The sequence below is a fragment of the Ostrinia nubilalis genome, chromosome 5 (assembly GCF_963855985.1).
Source record: "Ostrinia nubilalis chromosome 5, ilOstNubi1.1, whole genome shotgun sequence".
NCBI lineage: Eukaryota > Metazoa > Arthropoda > Insecta > Lepidoptera > Crambidae > Ostrinia > Ostrinia nubilalis.
This window is the reverse complement of record NC_087092.1, coordinates 14,469,728-14,489,571: the sequence shown is the minus strand read 5'-3', so window position 1 is coordinate 14,489,571 and position 19,844 is coordinate 14,469,728. Positions and strand designations below refer to the sequence as shown.

Below are 19,844 nucleotides of genomic sequence, written 5' to 3'. Positions count from 1 at the left end.
GAAGCTTTAGTCAATCGAAAAACTTTCAAAAACTATACTCAGCACACGATTGAAACGTGAAATAATTTCACTGATTGCGGTCGGTTTCTAAAGCAAGTCAATCACTGATCTAAAACTTCTGAATGCATGAGAAACTGTGATGGTGTTGTTCATTAAATATGTTTAGGTATAGATAAAGTAATAACATTCAAATCGAGTCAAATCGTTCTTATTTAAGGAATTACATGCAGTAGTGACGGTACTGGACGATTCTGGTACTTTGTTACACAAAATTTGGTGCTTTCAGTTGCAATTATGTACACTACGGGAAGACACAATGAATAGCTATGAAAAACTTTTGCAGAATCCTATTGATAACTTATTCTATAGCTAACATCAGGACTGCATGTAAAATCATAACATTTTACGTTACAAGTCTATCTGTGTCCGTGTGGCCACAACGCACATAACGCTACAAAAAACTATTACAATAGTTTTGGCAGTTCGCAACAATGGTAAAATGCAACTAACTTCGTACACGACAGAAACACGTATCATTTATATTTACATTCAATTATGTTTCCGATTCGTCGCAGTTGTCCCCGAAACTAAATCACAAAATTATATGTGACGAAATTAAACTAAACCCATACATAAAAATGTTTACGTCGGCGAGGCGCGCCCACCGACTGTCTTGGGCCATTGCATAATGAGAATCGATACAGCCATTTCATATTAAATCTAAGTTAAAAGTAACTTAAAACGACTATCAGTGCACAAAATGTCTACTATATACAATACAAATGGTAATAAGTGTTAAAATCATCGCCGTAGTAGGTAATACATGAATTACGATTACTTTATCATTTTTTGTATTTTTTTTTACTTTTTTGTTATATCGTGTAAATAATAATTACGAAATTAAACAGGGGAGTGATTATTGAACACGAACTAAGAGCAGACGCTAACTTTTACGTAAACTAAAACTTACTCTACGCTATTTACATATTGAGAAATTAAGAACGAATACAATCACAGGCTCTGTGCGAGCATCGTGTGCGAGAACTTAGACCGAAAGAAGCGATGTCTACTCCGAAAACGATAACAATATGACAGCTGTCATTAAGTATTTTCATCGTATCGACTGTTGTTTAAAGGAAGAAGTTTAAGTTAATAATAATAACCTTTTTAATAAGTACCTAAATGCTCTTATACCTCGATAAAAACTTCGAGAATGTCGAGTAATTCCATCCATATTTTTAGGGTTCCGTAGTCCTGACAAGGAACCCTTATTCGTATGTCGAATCGTTTTTCGGAGCAGACTGGCTGACTGGCCGTTGAAAACGTGGCGTGAGCTAACAACTAAACTTCACTCGTGTAAATGAACAGTCGTGTACTTAAAACTTAAAATATACGAGATCTCTGAAAGTCTGGAAACGCAATACGTACAATTAAAGTAAGAAGCGTCGCGGGCGCGGGCGCGGCACGTGACTGTCTACGTGTAGTACAGGTGACAGCATATCAAGTTAAATATTATAGCATCTTATATGACCGTATTAAGAACCATTATGCAATAAAATTGTATAACCTGATGTGCTGTAGACTGTACATTAAACTTCACTAAGCACTTGTACTTCGTTACATTTCAATTGAATAACTAACGATAATAATAATAAGATTGAATAACTTTCTTCCTATTTTTATTGTATTCAAAACTTGAATTAATTTATGAGGTACAAAAAGGCATCAATATCCTTCGTGTTATATTTATACAGTTTCTTGTCCGGCCACGCCCCTAATTATCGAATTACTTCGTCTATTCTATTTACACTTTTAAACACCCATTAAGAAATTTCGCGGAGGACGTGTGGTGTTAACAGCAAGCGATATCAAAGCTATTAAAATAACGTATGTATACCTAACTCGGCTATATTTACAGGCCGTATGGGGCCAGGCGGCTCCGGAAAAGCGGACTTAAAACGGTAGCCAATATAGCGTATAGCACACTAACACAGCTAGCTATATTATATTAACGAATATCGCGCGCTATATTGGCTCTCACTTGACGCTAAGGATATAGCAACGCTATTTATCTCGTCGAGAGATAGCGGTATATGATATTGCATCATCTATTAAGGCAACATGCCTCTAAGGAGTCTTACTAAAGACTCACTAAGTAATTCGTCTCTACGCTGTATATACAAACATATTTATTAAATAGTTCCTTTTCCCGGAGCCGTCTCGGGGCCAAGTATTTATCTGTTGTGTGTACCAGAGTCCAATAATTACGCCTAGCGGATCACAGTAACAGTTTTCTGAGATAAGGCAAGGTGGGGTCTGTCGCGGACTGGCTAGCGATTCGTACACCGAGACGATATAGCTGGCTGATTCGAGTTTGCAAGAGGTTATTAAAATAAAAAAGATTTCAAAAAATTGATCGGTTTTGTGAGTTTGTCTCTTTTACAACTATCCATTAAGGGCTAGTGTGACAAGGACAACGCTCTATAAAATTAAAGCTTAATGTCTGTTAGACTATTACAAAGGTTTTAAATAGCCGATAGAATTGACGATATCAGGCTTAACACTGTAGCATCTTATGTAATCGTAAAAAAGATATTCTGCAACAAACATTTTTAGCTTCATGTACAGCAGACTATATTTTATTGCAAAATGGACCTTACAACTGTATAAAAAGCCACAGTGTTTAGTACGTGCCGTCGTCTGTAAGTTAAAAAATTATTGACACGCCAGCTATACCATCCCAGTATAATAAACTAAGGCGACTGCATTCGCTACGATTTCGCAGCTAATGCATGCGCCTGAGTTAAACGCACGGTTGAGTCTCGCCTCCTTTGTACCATCGAACCCTTCTGTCAATGTTGTCACATGACTAACGATAAAATTAATTTAGTTTCATTAAACGTGGTACGTACTACTTATTGGAAAAATAGCAAAGTTCTTGAGTTTAATGTCCGTTTTCACCATCAATCCCTAATTTTTAAGAGACCCCTATGGTAACACCAGGAATTTTGTTTTCATAGGGGTCACTTAAAAATTAGTAATTGATGCTGAAAACGGGCATAAGAACCATGTCCCGTGGGTTTAAAATGGCGGCTTTTAGACCCACTGTTTACTGACACAAAATATGTCAGCCATATTTTATTCAAATGTCATGAAATATTGAAACTGACAATAAAGCTGTATGATTTTGTATTCTATTCGTAAAAATTTAAAGGTTATTTTTGTGAATGCAACAGCACCAACAGAAGTTCATCCTACTTGTGTGGGCGACTACAAGGGGACCATTCCGTATCGTACTAGAGCCTAACATTAATACTATGCATTTATTTATTTACAAATTTTAATTTTTTATTCATTTATATAGTTTTGAACTAGTTTTAAGGCTACGACGTCTCTTGACACTCACACATAGTCTTCCTATTCTAGACAGATATATGTTAGTAGCGTGATACAGGTCCTTCCTACCTAAACACAAATAGAAACATCAATTTTGGAACATATGATAATATTAAGTTTTTTTTAATTACTCGCCAATAAAAAGAGTTACTTATCCATCACTCACGCACACTAACACACCCCAATAATCTTACGACAAACCACTTAAATATAACTATTAAATGCTTGAAATACGCATGTAATCCTTTACATTTACAACACTTTGCTATACAATGTCTCACTACTGCAATGATAGTATGTGAAAAATTAGTCGTACATGTTTTTTTATTCATTTATAATCATTGCCAAGTAAATCAGTATTTTTTTTTTGTTAATACTAAGTCTATCTAACCTAACTACGTAAAAATGTTCAGTCGATGTTACATACAATGGTGTTTAGAAGTAAGCTTAATATAAAAGTATGTTACACGATAGTTAAGGCGCGTACACACGGACGCGAGAGATTCGCGAGTTGGCGCGCAACCGTGATCATTAAGTACGAGCGCGCGTGTGTACACTCCCTTACACGGCGACACAAGAGAACACATAAAATCATCGATATCAAGTCCATCAAGTAAAATAGAAATCGTTAAAACGCATTAATAATATTGCAACTCTTATTGCTTGCAACGTCTTTACGAAACACAATCAATCAGGCACACATTGAAAATCTACTACATCACATACATTATAATTACATGGAATCGCAAAGATAAATGAAAATAACCTAATGCCTATGCGTACTTTGTTACTTTACAATCGCATCGCAACGCGGCGAGCGCTTGACGTCTCTTTCCCGTTCGGGCGAGTCGTATGTTGCCGTCTCTTTCTTTATTCATAAATACTCGTCATAGCGAGTGTTTCGTTGTATAAAATATGAATGTTGCTTTCCGCAACTTTTTGTAGTTTCATTTATTCGCAAATGTCCGAACCAACCTAAACTAACCTACCGACATAGTCGCTACAGATTACACTATAAGTAAATATCAAAATGAATAGTAATGTAATATATTTGGTTGAGTGTCGCTGCAGGCGCGTTGCTACGGGCCCGCACACGTTGTTTGTCTTTTAGAATCACAAACATAAAATTAGCCTAACATCAAATCTCCCGAGGGTTCCGTGGACTTGAAATGCCGTGTTTTTATTAAGTTTCACGGCCAAGTAATATGAATATGATATGTTCCCACTGGGCTAATAATTTAGAGTAGACAAACCTAAGACTTGAATTTGAATTAAAAGTAAAATAACCTAAATTGTCAACTCAGTGAGAAGATAACGAAAAGTAAATGCACACATTTATCAGATTCTAAAACACCCGTCTGGCAAGACAGTATCGTGATTGGAATAAAATAGCAATTCAATTCAATTTCTACACTATCGCAATATTGAGGTACGGTGCGGTATTTTAGTTTTATATCAAAATTGTATACAGGCCAACATGAGATCTTAATTTGACTTAATTAAGCTTTTAATTGTGATTATATGTCGATTGAACACTCATATCTATCTAACAAACATATCGTATTACCCCTTTGATCATACTAACGTTGAGGGAATCTATGTAATTATAAAGATTAAAAACTTGTAAAGAATGATTCAATCTGCATAAACCGCAATTTCCACGCTTACTAATAAGCTTAACATTCTCACATTCTTGCCAATAGCTATTATAACTAACCACGACACATCAGTTTCATTAATAACTTCAATTTCTAACGTTTCCTTTACTTGCCGATGGGTTTCAACACGCAGATCGAACTTATATTGATGAATCGTATCAATAACGACATTTTTTATAATTTTAACATTTATCACGACATTTACTGCATAATTACTATAAAGGATGAGACACTTGTTAGTCGGTTTACTACGATTCATCAAACTATTCGAGCGATGCGATGACAATTCAGATTTCCATACGTAGGTACATTCCTACCAACATTATCACTAAACGAAACATTCAACCTCAACAGTTTGAGAATTGTACATTCTTGTCAATTTGCTAAGAAACAGTTTGGGAACCATCAAAATCACCAGGGACACACATACACAAAAGTCTTTAAACAAGCTAAAGTTCATTACGACTGCGTAATGAACTTTAGCTTGACTGTGAAAACGTTGCTGGCAGCGTTTCCGCGTTGTATTATTGCGCTAAGAATATTCTATTGTGGATTTAGGCGCGGCGGTGGCGGGTCGCGGCGGCCGGGCGGTTACCTCGCGGCGGAGTAGGCGCTGCGTCGCTTGTCGGGCGGGCGCCGGCGCTCGCGTCATTCCCACTGGTGCGGCGACGGCGGCAGCTCCGACGGGTGCGCCACGGTCGAGCTGCAAGCGCAATGACGTCAGCACCCGAGCTGCTCCTCCCCACCCCACTCCACACCCGATACCCACGCCGCTTGAGCTTGGCGGATTCGACGGACTATTGCGGCGGCTTTGGTTATTATGTTAACTAAAGAAAATGATAGAGGAAAATACAAAGCTCAGTCATATTTCCGTTGTTGAGTTGTTATCGGAAATAATATTTGATTTCGCTCGTGCTTAAGCAAATAGGTGTCTAGCGTCGTACTATAATCTCCATATTTATCTATGTTAACGTGTTGCATCCAGCGCTTTTGAATGACTAAAGTCAATGACCAATAGAAGTCTTGAAAATCACATTTTGGCGATTTCTATAGATCATGGAATTCTAGCTTCTCTCGTCGGTGCTGGCTATAAAACGTTGACATACATCTATTAGACGTGCTATAGAACAATGAGCAATACTCGACACGCACGGGAATGACTATTTATTTACTACACACTACACTTTTTTATTCAACTAAAGGCAGTTGTTGTTAGCAATCTCATCGGAAGTTTAGTATACTTTGAAGCTTTTTTTTCTCCCATCATTTTCTTCCCACGTTTATGGCTTGGTTACTTTAATTTTACCTGAATTAGGTATATGAATATTGAAAATAGCTTTCTAAATGATGCTATAAAAGTTTACTCAAGCATTTCCAAAGTTTCAAAGTCCCAACGCCAATCGAATCCATCAAACAAGTTGTACATGCAAATTTTACCCAAAAAAAAACTTTAAAATTTTAAGATCTTTAAAACTGTATTATACGATAGTATAAAAGAGAAATTGAATAGCAAAACTGCATCACAAATCAAACTACTTTAGCTACTAAACATTACAAAACAAAAGTCACCACAACCAAGTGCACGGCACTGTGCTCGCTCTCGACTCTACGCATGCACTACGGACCATACCAGTAACAATTTTAACATATTTCTAAGTAGAAAACGTTAAAATTGTCTATCCTCCCCGAGAATTTAACTGTCTCATAGCAAAAATCGATCTAATAACAAACTATTCATCAAGGGGAGAGCTCTTGATAATGTCTGCCAAGTATGTTGTATATTTTTTCAGAATTGTATGATATTAATATGAATGAATTCATGGCAAATATTATCAAGAGACTTGATTGTCATGCACTGCAACCGAACCGGAGATAGAGACGGAGCGAACAATCTAACGATCAACCCTTTTGAAATTACGAATCGACGGCCGTGCGCGGAGACAATACCAAAGGAGTTCAATAAAATAACTTGAAAATAAAATTACTTAGAGCAGCTTTCTCATACTTTACAGTGTTTACAGGTATAGTTTTTGTAATCAACTTATACTGCCAGACACAAAAACTGCGTCATAAAGTTTACATTAACTTTTTTTCGTCACATTTCCGGTTTTGCACATGGATTTGCTCTTGGGGTAAAAGCCTATCCATATGATTAAAATCTGCACTAAATTACGTTGTGTGTACTTTGATAAGTGAGTGAGAGTGGCTAAGTGAAAATTGTTACAGGAGTATCCATGGACTCCGGTCTGTCATTTTTTTTTTTCAATTTCAATTCAATTTAATGCAGTTTTAGTGTCCGGCAGTGTATGGTGGAGGGAAGCACTGTCCCCGCACGGCCGCGCGCCGGACAACACATAACAACGTGCGAACGCTTACGGACTGGCTCGCGGCCTCGCGCTACGCGGCGCACAGAAATATCACGGGCGATAGCAGTAGTATTTTTGCCGCCGTCTTGAAAGGGGAACAAACTTTTGCTTTCGAACCCGTTCTAGAGCTGTCGCAAAACACAGAAAAAAGCAGAACGTTATTACACTACTCCGGTCAGCGTGCTGAAGCGTGGAAGACACCACCATTTCAAGAGGGTTGATGTGGCTTCGGAACGGCGGATCTCGAGGCTAATGTACAGAAGTGTCGCTGGGAAGCGCGGAAAGTTACACAAGTAAAATAAAACCCATGCTGGTTGTTCTACGCGGGATCGACATAGGTTCTTTACTTCTGCGACCACCGGAGCTCTAGCGTTATGGACTCGCCCGAAGGCGTGAAGCATTTGGTGAGACACGAAATTCACATAAAGTATGATGCTTCGGTACAACGCTCTCAGAACTCAAACAAACGCGGTGATGTGTCAGCTCTTCTAAGTAATTGTAACAAAATAACTTTCCTAACAAATCAGAAATACTCAAACTAAGCGAAATGACAACGCCTAAACTACAACAAGAAGCTGGATTTAATAAAGATTCTAAATAATAGAAGCCTATGAATTAACGTCACACATCACGCTCTTTCTGATCGAATGTCAGTCGAATTGTATTTTTTCGTATTAGACAAAAATAATTTGATTGAGTTCCTCAAACCAAGGACCGAACATAGACCATGGTATTATTGACATAGTGCCACATACGTGCACTAACATAATATTCGCACGGTGCCACACCTAGTTGTGATGTCCGTTTGCTTTCTCTGATTTATTATCTTTAACTCAACGGGCAGACGTGGAGACAACAACTGTTTTAAACTCAAACACTACTACATTGTTAGTACGGTGCAAGTCACACTTCAATACCAGTTTAAATGTCACGCAAAAAACGGTCAGCGCCTTTAAACTTGACAGCTGTAGGCCTAAAATGCGCGCCGTGATAACTTTTATCGACGTCAAAATGTATGGACAAAATCGATATAATGGCGTGATAACCGCTTATCGCGGCGCGCATCTTAGGCCTACAGAACTGTCACTGTCATACGCGTGTCATTTAAGCGAGGTTTGCACACACACACGATAAAAACACTACGACTGCGTGATTTAACATTGGATTAGAAGAAGCGATGTTGTCTACACGTCCCTGGCGAACGGCGTGGCCCTTACTTGGGTGCGGGTGGTCGCTATAGCTGAGCGTGTTAAGCCGCGTCTACACTCGCCGGCGACCGACGGCCGCGCTCTCGGCGTCTGGTGGTAATGCTAGAACGTTTGACTGTTATTGGCACGGATGTAAAAGATGATAATTAAATGATTTTGATAAATAACTTTCATTTAGAACTAACATTAGTAAAATGTATTGCAAATAATGCTGAAAATTATTTTTATTATTTACTTTTTTCGGATTATAAAAGTTGCACTGTTTTAAGAAGACATGTTCAAATAATAGTCTTCAAAATAAGTACACAATCAACATTGCTTTTTCCTAATTTACGGTACTTTTACACTCATAATACTGTAAATATTTCTATTTACCCAAAATTTTGAGACCAATTTGCATTTCCAAGTAAAAACATCATCCGTGTCAATACCAAACAACAGTTCTGTGCCGATCGCCGCACCTTCGGTCGTCGGGCAGTGCAGAGGCGGCTTTATTTAACGTATCGCAAAGAAATCACCTAGTGTCGGTTGGTTGCGGTTGGTTGCGTCGTGGCGGCGGCTTACCTTGCGAAGCTCTTGAACGCCGCCGACTGCGGGTTGATGCACAGAGGCACTCGCGACGTCTGCAGTTGCTCGGCTATGAACTTATGGATCTCCTCTGCGGATTAGATACCGTGTGTTAGGGGCGTAGCGGAACGCCTTTTTGTGATTCTTAGTGGCCAGGGTGTATGGTAGTAACGGCTGACGATAGATGGCGTTGTTCGTTTTTTTGTATCGCGGTATTGTGTAATTTAACAAGACCTAAGTCCTCACAAATAGGTTTTTAATCTACTGCGTTATGTCAGTGACTGGAGTACTTTCAGTACTACAAGAAAGCTAGCATAATGACGTTATGCCAGTTTGGTTAAACAGTGGATAAGTTACCATTTCACCGTGATTTTAAAATCAACACTGCAAGGGATATTATATCATGTCAATATACATATTAACAATTATTTAACTATTAAAGGTTAAGTAAGAATACCAAATCAAGAAGAAGACCAAAATCTGATCACCAAAATCAAGGATTTTTTATTGGCGAATACGAAACGTTATATTACAAAAACCGCTGGCCACTATTTACCGCCTTTATATTATTTTTTTTCTAAAAATTGACATCCGCTCATTTTAAAACAATGACTGTGTAATGTGAATGGTTTTTCTAGAATGTAAGTGTAGAGGTGTATGAGTGGTGTTTTACCTTTGACCTGGTGCACGGAGGTGAGTTTCCGCTCCCATCCGTCGTGAAAGGCGTGCGGCGCCACCGGCTCTAAGTCCGGCGAGTAGTGACGCGCGGCGGGCGGAGCGCTGGAATTTGGTAGGCACTTGTTTTAGATAGATGCAGAGACAAACTGGCACTTGTTTTAAATAGGGGCAGAGACAAACTGGCACTTGTTTTAGATAGAAGCACAGACAAACTGGCACTTGTTTTAGATAGAGGCAGAGACAAACTGGCAGTTGTTTTAGATAGAGGCAGAGACAAACTGGCACTTGTTTTAAATAGAGGCAGAGACAAACTGGCACTTGTTTTAGATAGAGGCAGAGACAAACTGGCACTTGGTTTAGGTAAAGGCAGAGACAAACTGGCACTTGTATAGAGGCAGACAAACTGGCACTTGTTTTAGATAGAGGCAGAAACAAACTGGCACTTGATGTAGTTGTAATAAGTGCTATTTTGCAATAAAAGTTTGTAGTCTTGTAGTTGATCAATCAAATAACAGTTTAAAAAGTCGGTTGTGCTCTTAAACTAGATGGATAACGATGATATGAATGCAAAAGAAGTTTTTTTTTATACAGGGTGTTAGGTAAATGGGTATATGAGCCGACACTAGCCCATGTTAACATGGTCATATAAATGGTATGGTGAAGTAAGAAATTTGATATCATCATTTTATTTTTTTTAGTTTTCATACAAAATAAATTTTATAAATTCCGATTTGTATGAAAATTTAAATAATTAAAATGAAGATATCAATTTTCTGACTTCACCATACCATTTATATGACCATATTAACATGGGCTAGTGTCGGCTCATATACACATTTACCTAACACCCTGTATAGGTACTTCTCTCTTAAAAATCTACATCTGGTTTCAAGTACCTATGGGATGTAAGTGATTATCGTATTCGAATGAATTACTATAACCAGTACATGCAGGAGTATCACAGCTCCAACAAATATTTATAGTCCTTATGACCATTAGATTAGAGTGCGTTATTACCTGTAGCAGCACTTGCACGAGTGGTAGCGTAGACGACCCTCCTCCAGGTACGGATGTGCAAGCGCATCGACTACGGAGATCCGCTTCAATAGATAATGGTCCTTATGGCTATCGTATTAGGGTGCATAATTACCTGTAGCAGCACTTGCACATGCAGGAATGGTAGCGTAGACGACCCTCCTCCAGGTACGGATGTGCAAGCGCGTCGACTACGGAGATCCGCTTCGCCGGGTCGAACACCAGCATCTGAAAACAGGTTAATATCATGTCAAAAGTACTGTAGAAATCCTTTGCAAAGGTCATTTCATTAAAAAAAATAATTAATTAAAATTAGGTAATTGCTCTGACCAGCAGGTTCCTCCTAGTTGATGTTACACTGCGTACCACAATATGCGTACAACCACTCAGTGGATCGAAGAACTGGTGATAATCGCGAGTAGCGTCTGAATGCAGACAGACCTGACGTGGATATACTTTGACCAGCAATGGACGTCTTTTGTTCGACTTGACACAGCGTAATGTGCTGCAGCAGCTGTCAATAAAACACACGAGTCTGCGCTTGTAGATGCATGGCCTCGAGCGTGGCCTGCACGAAGAGCGTGTAGATTATTGCTAGCACATGCGGGCTGCATGAGTTCCAGTTACGTCACTAGCTGACGATTCTGACGTGGCCTCAACTGCACCAAAGCGTACCTTTTTTAATGCATATCACAAGGCAGGTATTTGACCGCAACCGCACCTGGTGTTAAGTGATATGCAGTCTATGATGGTAAATATCTGCCCTGTAAGTGCCTATTCATTCTCGCCTTGAAAAGGCCGGGATTATGGTTTTCGGTAAAGAGAGCAGCAGGCAGCGAATTCCAGTCCCTAGCTGTTCGCATTATAAAAGATAAAGACCTGCGCCAGCAGATGCACGGCCTCGTGCGTGGCCTGCACGGACAGCGTGTAGAGCGCCTGCTGGGCAATTGGACATATGACGTCGTGCCCGAAGTCACTAACAGGTATACCAGACCTGACCCCAGTGTACAGCCTCTCTGTACCTGGTTTTTATTTACATACCTGCGCCAGCAGATGCACGGCCTCGTGCGTGGCCTGCACGGACAGCGTGTAGAGGGCAGCGAGCGCGGGCGGGCGCGGCGCGCGCCTCATCATGTGCGCGCGCGCGCCGGCGCACGCGTGCCGCATGTCTTCCAGCGACGGCGTCCCGAGAAGCTCTGTTATTAACTCCAGCTGGAACGCAAAAATTTAAATTATGTTTCGGCCAAACCAACGCGTCTACAGCCAATGTGTGTTACCAGTGATAACTTATGGCTCGGAAACGTGGCCTCTCACTATAGGCCTTATACAGAAGCTTAAAGTTGCACAGCGTGCTATGGAGAGGGCTATGCTCGGTGTTTCTTTACGAGATCGAATCAGAAATGAGGAGATTCGTAAACGAACTAAAGTCGCTGACATATCCCGACGGATTAGCAAGATGAAGTGGCCATTGCCACTTCAGCTTTCGGCCGATGGGGCAGCAAGGTTCTAGAATGGAGGACCGGAAAACGCAGCGTGGGACGTCCACCCAAGGTGGACCGACGACATCATAAAGGTAGCAGGGAAGCGCTGGACGCAGGCCGCTACCAATCGATCAACATGGAAAGCATTGGGGGAGGCCTATGATCAGCAGTGGACGTCCTATGGCTGAAATGATGATGATGATGATGAACGCGTCGACGATGGCGATCACTGTGCGTGCATAGGATCACCGCGACCAATGACAGGACGCGTCGATGTGAACTCATCGCTACAAATTCATACACGACATCTGATCGTTATCGCCATTACTATTTCTTACGCAGGTACGCGTTGTTCTGGCCGAATCTTAAGACACTCTTTATTGTACTAAGCACCACGCAAAAATGATTCCAACAACTGAATGATTCCTCAACTACAGGACTAACGCACAAATCCCATGCATATACGGGAATACCAAAATAATATCCTGAACTCCTCACCTGCTGCACGGGACTCTGCGCTTGGAAGAGGATGCGCCTTCCCAGCAGCTCGCCGAATATGCAGCCGACGGACCACACGTCCACCGCTGCTGTGTAATGGTTCGCGCCCATTAGGATCTCAGGTGCTCTGTAAAAAAGATGAAGTAAATTGAACATCCAGATGTTTGGTCATAGGCTTACGAATAAAATGGAATGCCCAACTCAATGGCTCCTACGTATACTGGCGTAAGTGAAAAAAATAGATTTTACAGGAGAGCCATTTAAGTAGCCAGTAAATCTATTTTTTTCCCTTACTCCAGTATACGTAGGAGCCATAAGAATAATTTCAATTTAACCATCGCTATCCTTCAGCATTTCTAATTGATTAGAAGCTATAATTTCTTTACGGGGTATTTATTACTGGTATTTTTAATGCTTCAGAGCTAGGAAAGTTTCCAATAGGAACTGCAGAAGCCTTCGAGTAATTGCAAAGAATTGAAACTCAATAATTCAGCGTAAGTGGCATGTTAAGACCTAAGGCGAGGGCGCTATAAAGCGAGAGCGGCCTAGTTTCGGGCCGCAACCCAAAGGTCACTCGTTTCGTTGCTCATTCACCGCAGACCGCGCGTGCCTTGGATGTACGTCTTGCAAAAGGGGCGAACGAATAGAAGACCACAAGCGTAAATTATATTAACTAACTTTTACCCGCGGCTTCATTTGCATGAATTCCAGTCTGCTACAGAAAGACTAATGCCGATACTTATGCCCGTTTTCACCATTAATCCCTAAATTTTTAAGTGAGCCCTATGGTAACATAACAGGAATTTTGTTTTCATAGGGGTCACATAAAATTAGGGATTGATGGTGAAAACGGCCATAAGTATCGTATTTCACGCCTCATATTAAAACCCTGGACAAAAACGATCCTAAGTTTTTCTCCTTGACAAATCATAAACTTAAACCTTTCTCGTGAATCTCTCTTCCTATTGGTGAAAGTCACATGAAAATTCCTATAGAAGTTTTTGAATTTATCGCGAACAGACAGGCAGAAGCCGCAGAAGGTAGGTACTTTGTTTTAAGCCTGAAGGAATTTTATAGTTATGGAAAGTATGGCATACAATGCAGAAGGCCTAAATCCAGCAGAACCAAGAACGCAATGTAACAACAATTTATTTATTATTGAGTTCACATACCTCAAAGTAACATTAAAAATAAAAACATAACGGAAATAAACTAGTTTTTGTTGGACTATTCACATAATATCTTTTTAGGAAAGGAGTATTATTGCGTACACAACATTAGGAACAAATTCCAAGAAACATTTTGCAATTTATTTTCCTCCATTCAACGTGTAACTCGCGGAAAACGGAAAATTGATTGATGGAAATTGCTTAATAGATTCGCATGTTACGCAATGATAGCAATAAAAATAAACCTACATATTAGCCTATAACAAAAATGTTTTAGTTTATGAAAGTGAAATAGTAATTTTTAACGCTCTCTGAAATATGTTTGCCTAATCCTCAAATTCTTATTTGTTAGGCCTGAACATTTCTAACCACATAACAATGTAAATATTTCAGTTCCCAAAAAAACAGCAAGGGAAGCAATGCAAAGCACGTACTTTCTCAAATTCCGATACAAATAGACGTAATAGGGGAGAGTTCGGTATATTGTACCGCCGGGTAAATTGTACCACCCTCATATTTCGTAAAGTATTTATTGAATGTCTGTAATTGCAACACTCAGCGATACACAACTAAAATCAATTAATATCGGCCATGTGGTTTTTGCCGTGACAACAAACACGTGTGTTTTATTTTGAAAAGTATTTTTTCATTGTTTTCAAGTAACTTTTGACAATACATGTTCAGTTTGTAATTTTGTTAAATTTAATCACAGGGTGTTTCTAATATATTATTTAGAAGCTTAAATTAGTGTGGATTGCAATTATTTGAAACATTTTTCGGTATTTATAAGCTATATTTTTTACCGATTTTTTAAAAGCACTATCACCTAGTCGGCTAAATTGTACCACATCAAGTTGTATGGAACTTTACCAAAGGATTTTGAAATTTTTTTTAGTAAATCATATTTTGAAGTCATAATAGCGTAGTTATGTTTGACTAACAATAAATAAAAGCAAAAGACTGGCAAAGTAGATTAGGTACAAGTGTGCGTTACGATAATTGGAATTACAAAACTTGTACTCAAAATCGTGATAACGTCTAAAACAATATCGATTGTTTATGTTATTAACTACTGTTCCTTTTCGTTTCCTAATTTGTTAAGAATGTATCGTATAATATTTTGCCATAATTTTTTTATAGGCTTGAAATTTATTGAAATCCAATTTAGTAACCCTGTGGTACAAATTATCGAACCGGTTGGCTAAATTGGACCGAAGCTCTGAACTCGTACTTTGTTGATTTGTGCCAAATACACAACAATCATGTGAATTAATACTTATGAAATAGTAAGTTGAATAATGTATCTTTTATTATATACCATGGATATTAGCAAAAACAAAAGAAAACTATGTGTAAAATGGGATTGAAAAAAACTGGTCCAAATTAGCGGACTCTCCCTTATATTTCGGGACGCGAATGTCGGGGCAGCAGATCCCGGTTATTACGGTGTTCCGACTTCTGGCAGGAATAAGGTCGCGGGGTACCGACAAAAACCTTTTTAATACTTTCCATCTGACGTTTGTACCATTGGGGACTGTGCGTCTAGATATCTACGAGCCAATATACAGGGTTACTTAAAAAACGCCAGCAATCTCTCAGAACTAGAAGGTTAACATCAACACAACATTTTTTCATTCCGCTCTAACGTTCATAAATCTGTAGGCATTAAAAAGATCATAATATAGTCAAACGAATGCCGCATCGTTATTTCGTTTATGAATGAGACATACGCCTGTATTCACAAACATTACTATGAGGTATCACAGTGCGCGTGGACGCACAGGATGACACACGAACCAAATCACAGAGTTCTATTCAACGCTGTGCGTTCGATTTGCTTCTTATTGACTGATTTCACGAGACAGTTTTCTTCTTCAAAAATCATTTTGATGAGATATGTAAATGTTTTGATGTTATTTATCTAGTCCTGTGAGGTTGCTGCTTTTTCACAAACAACCCTGTATTATGTATATGAAACGCGTACAATTTTGTTTTTCAACATTTCCGCTGATTGCGTTTCACCTCGGGCGCGAGTGCGACACATGATTGATGATCCCAATCACAGAATAAATAATAGTAGTACCTACAGAAGGATTACTCCGCAAAACGATTTAAATAAATGCGAGTCTTGCTATCACGCGATACAGTGTAATTCAGCTCGCACAGCACTACGTACCTACAATTTTATTCACCTACAAGTTTTGTCTCTTTCTATCGCGTGTCTCTGAACTCTTCTTACGCTGTTAGGGTTGCTATGCTGTCTAGTGAAAAAATAGAATTAATCTAGGTACTTAGGTATTTGTAATGAGGTAGGTACGTATGTAGGTAAGTTTAGTGTTATTTTACCTTTGTAAAAATATCATTTTAAATATACCTACCTAGGTACTTAGGATAAAAAAGTACTTATTTTAATACAATGTCTTCATTCATACCTATTTGAACATAAGACAAATAAATTAAACATACCTACTATCACAGAAGCAAGAATGACATCATATCTACCTACTTACTACGCAAACACGAAACGGCTACATCCTAGAACGAGAGGCGTCACCCGAAAATCATATTTGTATTTGGCTTTGCACAAACTTAATTTAATGTTACTCGCTGTACTTTGGCAACAATTTATTTAATACCTATGCATTATGGTAAAAGAACTAGCTTGTCGTAATTTGGTGTATCGATGTTACTCTTCCGTTTCATTTACCTACACGGTAAAGTAATAGTTAATATTTTAACGATAAAATTCTTAAAACATCATAAATTGTATTCAAAAGAAATTATTTATTAAAGGCAAAACATCAAGTCCCGACGGGCGCGCGCGTGACACTCGACTGATATAATACCCGCCGGCGGGGCGCTTCGCTGTAGGTAATTATCGGATGTACCGCGCGGAGTGAGCCAGGCCTGTCCCAATATAAACTTGAAACTTTTTATATTCGCTGCCTTCGCAACTTTAATAAACAAATGCGCTCTTGTATTCTTTTGACGTCTTCATTCATAACGTTCAGTTGCGTTGATTTTCATGATGTCAGACAACCTCGAATTAATCTTCAAGATGCGTTAAAGGATTGTTTAATTAACGACTACGCTGATTGACTATAACAATCATACACGGCACTGAAATTGATTAAGATGATAAAGTAATAAACGGAATTTGTTATTATTTGACACGCAAATAGTTCATTCAATACATTTAAGTTGTCAGTGTCGATTGTGTCCAATTATAATGGAGATCGTTCAAAGAATGGTTCGTTATCAGCACCAATGGATATTAATTTCACGCTATTTCCTGCTTTCGGTAGCTTGCTAGCAGCTGCACTGCAGTGCCATCAAAATGAGAGTAAAGCATTCGTATGCATTAGAGACGGACACTCCTCAGGCCGAATTTACTTTCGTCGGTGTAAAACAAACCATTAGAGTAGGTTTCGTATTCACATTTGGTGAACCGATTGCGATTTGGCTTTTAAAAAAGCATGTTCTTTTTCAAGCAAGAGAATTACCGACAAGCCCGACAGATAAAGAAAAGAAAGATAAGTTGTTTAAAGTGCATTCAGGTTATCTTGAGACGCTCTCGAATTATGTGTCGTAAGCTACTGAAACAATAAGATACTACAGGTTTTACTCTTCACCAGATAAATGTAGCAGCAATGTCGGCAGATTTACAGTCACGTTCACCTCAATGCAATTTAGAAGAATGATGCGACGAAAATATTGAACAGTCCTTATCATAACAATCTGTCTCTTGCTCTTGAGTATGATATCGTTGACATGTTATACTCGTAGGGCACGTCAAGCTAAGCTTTGTATCCTATGTAATTGCAATAGGTTCTATTTTAGAATAAAATTCTTACCTGTAGTACTGTGTGACCACCTCCTGCGTCATGTTCTTGCTCGCATCAGGCTCCTCAACCCGCGCGAGTCCGAAGTCGCATATCTTGAGCACGCAATTGCTGTTCACCAGAAGATTCCCTGGTTTGATGTCACGATGGAGGATGCGTGCCGAGTGCAGGTATTTCAGGCCTGGGGATAGATTGATCTAGAATTAGTACTGGTTAAATAGAATATCCTAAAACAAAATAAAAAGTGCACCAACTAATAGCATTTAATAGCAATACTCGATATCTAAGATCTGTTTCACTTGCTGATAAAGCCTATTAGGATCTTATCTATTACATAAAACTGAATTTTATACGTCAGATAATAATCTGTTGATTTACCGATGAAAGTGGCCCTTAATCTGTTCCCATAGATTTAATTTAACAGACGTTTATTAAAACATCGATGGCCACGATAATTTACTAATATCCTCGAGAAACATAATGATTATTAACAACACCGGTAATAAACGTTCTGTTTATTATAATGAGCCTCATAAGCCTGATCAGATAGTAATGGATGAATGAATTTATTGTCCATTGTTTAAGCGTGATAGCCCCTCAAGGCAGTGTGGTAACTGGCAACTGCCCGACACTACTTGTGTACCGCTTTTGGTTGGTTTTTATCAAATTCTATTTTGCCCATTCGATTCCGGTTGAATCCGACTCAAGTTGGCGGGTTATGCCTGCATATTAGATTTTGAATACAGCAACAGCTGAGTGGTCCATTTTCGGCCTACATAACGTATCTCCATATGCTGCCAACTGCCAAGTAATCCGGGTGACTGACATTTGTGGGGCAGTGTGCGACATTAGAGTTAAACTGAAGAGTTAGATTGCTTTTCTAAATATATTTACTAAAGGCACACTTTTGATAAAAAGGTGCTATCCGTACTGCGAGTAATATTAAACAATTCATTGATAAGTGTTGTACTGCTCTTGCAACGTAGTAGCGAAGAGCGTACGGACGGAATGTAAAAAATCGAGCTACAAGAATTGTCTCAGAGCATTCTTTGTGAAAAGAGAATTCATGAGCAGACTTCGTTAATCGAGCCCAGTTTGTTTTGTAGAGCGCACGTCGCCAATACAATTTCAGATGATTCAATAAAAAGGAGTAGAGTTCGCTAATGATTTCACCGGCCAAAGGACCTTTTGGGTTGGTCTCATATACACAGGTTTTTATAAAATTTATACAAAGCGCCTAGACTCGAAACGATTGGAACCTCATTGTCATCTCGTATTAAGAGGAGTTGCAATTTAATTATTGAGTTATTTAAGTAAAAAACAGAGTTTAGTATATAGCATTAAAAGCATGGACTGAATCTGTGTTATAAAGCCGCAGGTATAAGTAAGATTAAGTGGAATATATCACAGACATTATCTCTTACGATGTGAAATTTCGCTCTCTTCATAAAGCGTGTCAGTCGCATGATTTACATGTGTCTTAAAAAGCAATGTGGCAGCCATTACCGTAATACGCGTCCCATCGAGCCGAATAGAAATCCACGCGAGCGATATTGCGCTCACTTCCATACCGAAAGCCGCATTAGAACTCGGCAATTTTGTGAGGCGTACGTCAGTAGCAAACATTTCTGAATAAATTAAAATCCACCACGAAACGCTCCGGCTTGATATCTTGGAAAAAATAGAACCATTCGAGTGTTAAATTATCCATTTCAATTCGAAGAATTGTTAGCCATCTCTAGATAACGTTAAAACTCCTGTATCTTTTATCTGGCGAGGCTTGCTATAGTGTAGGTCGTGAAATGTAGGTAGAGATAGGTAGTTTAACGGGTATTGCCGCTGGAGCAATAACTTTTGAGTGCGAGTTATACTGCCTATTTGAAGGTGCCTTGGGAAGATGGTTAAAAAGAAGAACGGTCACGCCCCATACAAAAAAAACCCAGACC

At 39.0% G+C, this 19,844-nt stretch overlaps 1 protein-coding gene across 1 annotated transcript in view; it reads right to left on the bottom strand.

Annotated features, from left to right (window-relative positions):
• Positions 1-5,550: 5,550 nt before the first annotated feature.
• LOC135071998 (serine/threonine-protein kinase NLK2-like) overlaps positions 5,551-19,844 on the bottom strand; it is a 159,747-nt gene continuing 145,453 nt past the window's right edge. The window contains 8 exon segments of the mRNA XM_063965916.1: positions 5,551-5,726; positions 5,729-5,757; positions 9,193-9,286; positions 9,869-9,975; positions 11,024-11,136; positions 11,950-12,120; positions 12,888-13,014; positions 17,911-18,079. Of these exon segments, the coding sequence (XP_063821986.1) occupies positions 5,587-5,726; positions 5,729-5,757; positions 9,193-9,286; positions 9,869-9,975; positions 11,024-11,136; positions 11,950-12,120; positions 12,888-13,014; positions 17,911-18,079 (950 nt within the window). The 3' untranslated portion in view covers positions 5,551-5,586.